The 6,666-nt window shown below is 43.9% G+C and overlaps 1 protein-coding gene across 3 annotated transcripts in view; it reads right to left on the reverse strand.

Moving 5' to 3' along the window:
* Positions 1-6,666, reverse strand: part of Kiaa1210 (KIAA1210 ortholog) — a 53,218-nt gene that overhangs the window by 13,907 nt on the left and 32,645 nt on the right. For 2 of the 3 annotated variants that reach the window (XM_031349714.1, XM_031349567.1), the window contains 2 exons: positions 2,888-3,070; positions 360-480 (listed from right to left, as the gene is read on the reverse strand). In XM_031349714.1, coding sequence (XP_031205574.1) covers positions 360-480; positions 2,888-3,070 — 304 coding nt within the window. The remainder of the gene's footprint in view (positions 1-359; positions 481-2,887; positions 3,071-6,666) is intronic. The other variant, XM_031349645.1, reaches the window with a different exon arrangement.

The raw sequence follows: 6,666 nt of genomic DNA on the forward strand, positions 1-6,666 counted from the left end.
ACTTGCCTCCCTGGGGTATAGTGAGATGCCCAGGGGCGTAATACATACCTGGGCTTTTAGAACTTTTTTAATTATATGTATGCGTATGTGCAGGGAAGAAGTGGCCACAGAAGCCACGGGTGTCAGATCTTCCTGGGGCTGGAGTTACAGGCAGTTGTGAGCTGCCTTGCTTGAGTACTGAGAACAGAACTGAAGTCCTCTGACAGCCTCTCTCCAGCTCACTTGTGTGCATACAACCCTGAAAACTCCAAGAGAATTCAGAGCAGCAGCCCTGGGGGCATGTTTGTTTATAACACTCAACACACTTCACTGTGCAGTGAAGCCCAAGATCCACTGAGAGGCAGCGGATGTTTCCTAACCTGTGCTGTCCAGTCTCTGCTCCTTTTGCTCTGGTTGTTTTGTCTTGGTTGTAGTCTTCTCTTTGCCTGGCACTGAATAGACTTGCTCCTCCTGCTTTACTTTCACCTGAAACAAAGTTGGCTTTTTTTAAGAGAGAGAGAGAGAGAGAGAGAGAGAGAGAGAGAGAGAGAGGCAGACAGAGACAGACAGAAAGACACACAGAGACAAAGACAGAGGCAGAGAGAGAAGAGAGAGAGAGAGAGAGAGAGAGAGAGAGAGAGAGAGAGAGAGAGAGAGAGAGAGAGAGAGAGAGAATGAACTTTATTTCGTTTGGCATGGCCCTCAGATCCATTCACAAGTGAGGTAAGCAGCAAGCAGAAGGCCAGAATGGTTGCTCAAAGTCTCCCATAGTGGAGCACCTGCCTCCCTGGTTATGGTGAGGTGTTAAGAGGCCCAACTCATGTGTAGGCCTTGGCCTCCGGATTACCCTGCTCCTGAAGCTGCTCTCACAACTCAGATTTTATCCATGTGTTAAAACAAAACTGAGATAGATATCTCTTTTTTTTTCCTTTTTAGTTCTGAGATTGTAATATCATTACATTGTTTCTCCGTTCCCTCACCTCCTCCAAATCCTGCCATATATTCCTTGTTGCTCCCTTTCAAATTGGTGACATTTTGTCATTGTTATTACATGCATATATGTATGTGTATCTATAGTTCTAAATAGTATCTGCCCAATCTATATAGCATTACTTGTATGTATATTTTGGGGGCTGACTATTGTTGGTATTAAAAAAAACAGCTGTGCTCCTCCTCCCTGTGGAATGCTCTTTCTCCCAATCTCAGCATTCCTCAGTTGCCTATAGTTCTTTGTGTGTAGGGTTGAGGCCTCATGGGCTTTCTTCCATCCACTTTTTTTTTTTCGAGACAGGGTTTCTCTGTGTAGCCCTGGCTGTCCTGGAACTCACTCTGTAGACCAGGCTGGACTCGAACTCAGAAATCCACCTGCCTCTGCCTCCCAAGTGCTGGGATTAAAGGCGTGCGCCACCACTGCCAGGCATATTGGTCTGTTTCTTGTTCAGCTAATGTTTAGGCTATCAAATTGCTGAGACTTCATGAGCATAACTTCTGAATGGTGGAGGTAACTTTGGATGACTACCTGAATCATTCGTACTTTCATGTTCTTTTTCTAAATTATTTGTGCTAGCTAGTCTTCCATCTATTTTAGTCCAGAATATCCAAATAATTAATTGGGTGTTTGACTGGCTAATTTATTTTTAGTTGACAGATCCTTTTAAACGCTGTATCTCTGATTTCTTAACTGTAATTGGAAACCTCTTACAAAATCATTAGTTTTTTTTTTCTTTTAGAGGGACTTAATTGCATTCCTTTATCTACGTGCACTTGTGTGTGAACACATTTGAGTGCAAATGTATGTGCATGTGCCACAAAGACTGTGCAGAGGTAGAGGATAACCCGTAGGAGTCAGAGCTCTCCCCTGTACCCATATTTTTACATGGGTGCTAGGGATCAACTTTGGGTCCACACACTTCATGACAAGCAGTTTAATTAGCAAACCTGTTGTCGTGTGATTTTAAAGACATTTTCAAGTATTTTTCTTTTTAAATTATGTGTATATGGGGTGTCTGTGCGTGTCTGTGCATGTGTGACTACAGGTCCTTGAGCAGTCCAGAAGAGGATCCTTGGAGCCGGAGTTACAGGTGACTGTGAACCACCTGACGTGGGTACTAAGAATCAAAGCCAGGTCCTCAGTAAGTGCAGTATGAGCAATCGACCACTGAGCCATCTCTCCAGACCCCACTGCTAAGATTCTAACTCATAAGCTTTGCCTAAATGTAGCTCTGCTTGCTAGTCACTCATGTGGCAGAACTCGGCAGCAATGTGTGGAGGTTTCTGGAAGAGTTAGCGGCTGAATTAGAAATTATTGGAATTGCTGGATGCCTAATCTCTGAAAGAGTGGGTCAGTGCTGCAGTTTGTAACTCCTGGGTCTCATACTATCAATAAGTCAATGACTCTTTATCCAGACTTGAATACCTTCTTCAGAGAGGCCTCGGAGGATTTCCAGGCACTAAACCAATAAGCAGGTTGTATAGGGTTAACTCTGTTTCTGCTTTTCTCATTCCATTTAGAGAAGTTTCAAATAGACAGGACATTTCATGCAACCAACACAAGCTTGCCCACCGACTACACACATCGAGGCCAGGACAGTATCATGTACATTACTATCCCTACTTAGGGTATGTATTGCTCATCAAATGTATTCAACCTATGTCCCTTAGAAAGCACATGGCCACATGTGGCCAAAGATATCTATGAACGTGGCCCAAATGAAAACCACAAACTTAAAGCATTATATATTTTGGGCACCTATTTATAATTCAGCTTCATGGCTCTGAAGAGCGAACTTTGTAGATAACAATGCCATGGTACAATGAACACATCTACACCCATATAGTTTCCTAGCAGCAGTGGGCATAGGCTAGACCTTTTCTCACAGTTTAATGCAGGATCTCTTGAAAGACTTACAGATGTGGGAGGTGAGGACTTCTGCTGCTGCTGCTTCCGGGGGCTTAAAGCTATCTTGGCTTTAGCAGCTGAAGAATCCAAGCAGCCCTGTGAAGAGGCTGGAGTGCCGAAACCCCAGCGCAGCTGGCTGCTGCTTTCAGAAAAGTGAAATAGCTCAGGATCCGAGGACAGTTCAGAGAAGCTCTGGAGAGTGGGAGAAAATAAGTGAGTCAAATCGATACAGATGCTGCCCCTGCTCTCTCTGGGAGCAGGAAATGCTTCTTCCTTGCTAAAGAAATGCTTAAGGAAGCCTTCTGTGGATGACTGCCCACTTTCTTTCCCCTTTCAGTTTAAATGCCGCACTTTGGTTCCTTTGTAAAGGAAAATGAAAAATAGGAAGAAATTGGGAGTGTTCCCTCTCGCAGAAAGCGACAGGGACACTCCACTGCCCTCACAATTAGAACACAAGCACATACATGGCATTTACAAAGTGAAATACTTGTATTTCTCTTGTGCCATGTCCCTTCTCAGTGACAGGAAGACATCTGGCTAGCAAGAGGGGTGCCCTGGATGGGTAAAACTCAATGGGGCCCTGGGACTGCTGTGCTGGAGAATTAGGGAGGGAGAAAATCCACTTGGAAGAAGGCCTCTTCGCAGGCTGTGTTTTCATACAGAGCACACTAATGTCATTTACTGTTTATAGGTACAAGGCTGATGATGGGAAGACTCTAGAAACTGACTTCTCAGACCTCCAATGAAACATAGACAGAGGCTGTAACTTTGTCCTCGTTATAGTGGGCTCCATCTCCCCAAACTATTTCAAACTGGGACACCTGCTTTCATTCCTTGGTAGGAACTTTAAAATAGTCCCAAGGGTGAATGTGGATATAACATTTTCTACACCTCCAAGAGATATACCAGAGCTCGCTCACTCCTAAGTACCTGCACAGAAGTCACATTGAATAGCAGGTGGTATGATATCTCACTCCTAGACATCAGAAGCACATGGTGCCAATGTTCCCTTTGTCTTTACCTTTATAAGTGTTGCACAGTGCCAGGGACCCCTTGGCCAAAGGTAGAGTTCATATGCCCCCACGTTTCCTATGAACACTGTATGCAGATGCAGGGATAACTTCAGCTGCTTATCTTGCCTCTAAACATGGTCCTCGATTTCAGTGTCTGGGGGCTGAGCAGTGCTAATGATAAACCTAGGTCACCTTTCTGGTTTCACCTCTAATCAAGGTGAAAGGAATACACAGAACCTATTTTGTGGGGTCAACCACACAGCACTAACAGTGGCCCCAAGATTTTCTTAACTTTTTTTTCTTTTCTTTGTTTTGTTCTTTTTGAGACAGAGTTGCTCTGCATAGCTTTAGCTATCCTGGAATTTACTCTGTAGACCAGGCTGGCCATGAACTCAGAGATCTGCCTGCCTCTGTCTTCCAAGTGCTGGGACTAAAGGTGTGTGCACCACTATTGCCTGGCTTTTCTTAACTTCTTTATGCAACTGTCATCCATTAACTTATAAACACCCTTCCCAATATAATTTATTCAGTGGGATGTGTTCCCTGTGTCATTTTAGTCCTTATATCTAAGACTTTACTATTTCCAATGAAAAGAAGAAGATCTACATGTAGAAGTCCTAAAAGGATACCATGCAAGTTGCTTTTTAGGAAAGCCAATGTGAGAAGCCTAAATGTTAAACCATACAGACCAGATTTCATTCAGTTGACCTCCTAAACCTTGCAGTATGAAAACTACATAATGGCATTATTTGCTCCAGTGACACTCATTCTAGAGTATTACAGAAAGATCAGGTCAAGCAAAACCCTATTGATTTCCACATTGGGTATGTACAAGAGGGAGTTCCTTCATTACCAATCACAGTCCAAGCCAAGGGGATATTAAACTTAACCCAGCCACTAGTCTTCTTTTGTTAGTTCAACTCTCATTGATCTGATTACTGACCTACATCTATCCTTCAACCTGAACTAAAAAGACAAAGAAAACTCAACAAAGAAAAATCACCCGATTATGGGGCCTTGCACTCAGACATATGATTCAAACTAGCCACCAGAGGTCCTTTTGTAGGCTCACAGTATTTGGTGTGGAAATGGAGTATATTTGGATTTACATATTTCCTTAAATCCACCAATGAGTTAAAAAAATTGTTTATACTCTGGAGCTGTGGACAGTATTTCTTAGCATAGGGTTCAGGAACTCACACACCCCAATGTTAAAATCATCCAGAAGTGGATGTTGAAAGGTACATTTGTGGGACATATCAAGATTGGACAGTGTGGGGGTATAGCTCAGTGGTAGAGCATGTGTTTAGCATGTAAAAGGCCCTGAGTTCAATTCTCAGCAGCCAAAACAAAATAAAAGAGACCCAGAGGATATGAAAATCAGGAGAAGACTTTAGAATGACTTGACAAACTCTCCAAGTGGGTATTTTAGGGCCAAAGTAGAGAACAGGAACTGACAATGTATCTAGCACATCTTCAAATCAAAACACATGGATTTCATAAATAATCCCACCAGTTTTCTTAGAACAGGGTACAGGAATCTATGGGTTTCTTCTGGTTCTTTCTTAGGCCCCATCTCTTCCCTCAGCTATATTGTTTAGTTCCTCCCTAGAATAGCTACTAGGAATTCAATCATAAGAGAGCATAAGTTATCCAAGAACAAATTAAACCCCCTTCGAGCAGGAGTCTGAAAAAAAAAAGGCAAGGAAAGGGAATGGGACGCCTTTCTCTAGTTCTTTTTTCCCAGCTCCTCTGTCTGTCCTCAGACCAACTCACACTGTCTGTAACCATGTGCAGAGTGCTAAGGTAGATAAACATAGTTTCCTTTCTTCTGTGTGTAAGAGAGGATTGAATATAGACATCCTTTCTGGGGAAGAAAGCTGGTTAGGGCTTCAGGTAAAGGAAAGTAAGGGGTCCCTCAGTACTGCTTCATAGGGGACTGAACTGGACACTCTTTTGCTATTAACTAGGCTCTTTCAAAAATGAAAACACATTTGAGTTCTCTTTTTCTCTCCTGTCAAGTATCTAGACCCAGCTGGAAGCAGCTTAGTCAATAATGCACCATTAGGGCATCCTTTTAATGACTACATCTTTTCCCATGTGTGTTGATAGGTGTCCCTCTCTTTCTTTGTAGTTGACAAGAAGATACTGGTAAAGAACCAGCCTGCCTCCATGTTAGGCTTAAAAAACATCTTATAGTAAAGACAAACTAGGTTCACTCCTGTTTATGATTAAACCTCTGTTTCTCAAGAACTGGGCTGTGTCCTACCCGTAACCCTAACTGCAAATTGTTCCACACTGTCTGTTCCAGGGATGCCAATCATGCCTTTGTTTCAAAACCCAGGATCAGAGGCGAGGAGGAACCAACACCTGTCCCAACGATGGGAGTAACTGGGACCAGCAGGACCAGGCACAGAGGAACACCGCCAGCCCAGTGAGTTGGGTTCCTTCTGGTCTGTCTGGGCTGGGGTCCAGAGCAGACCTTGGGCAAAAGCTCTGCAGCCAATCCCACAACACCCAGAGGAAGCTCCACTCCCAGGTGATCTAACAAGCCCAGGACCAGAGGTGAGGAGGAACCAACACCTGTCTCAACACTGGGAGTAACTGGGACCAGCAGGACCACGCACACAGGATCTCGGCCAGCCCAGTGACTAGGGTTCCTTCTGGTCTGTCTGGGCTGGAGTCTAGTGTAGACCTTAGGCGCAAACTCCACAGCCAGTCCCACAACACACAGAGAAAGCCCCACTCCCAGGTGATCTAACAAGCCCAGGATCA

Source organism: Mastomys coucha, chromosome X (assembly GCF_008632895.1).
Source record: "Mastomys coucha isolate ucsf_1 chromosome X, UCSF_Mcou_1, whole genome shotgun sequence".
In the NCBI taxonomy this organism is placed as follows: Eukaryota; Metazoa; Chordata; class Mammalia; order Rodentia; family Muridae; genus Mastomys; species Mastomys coucha.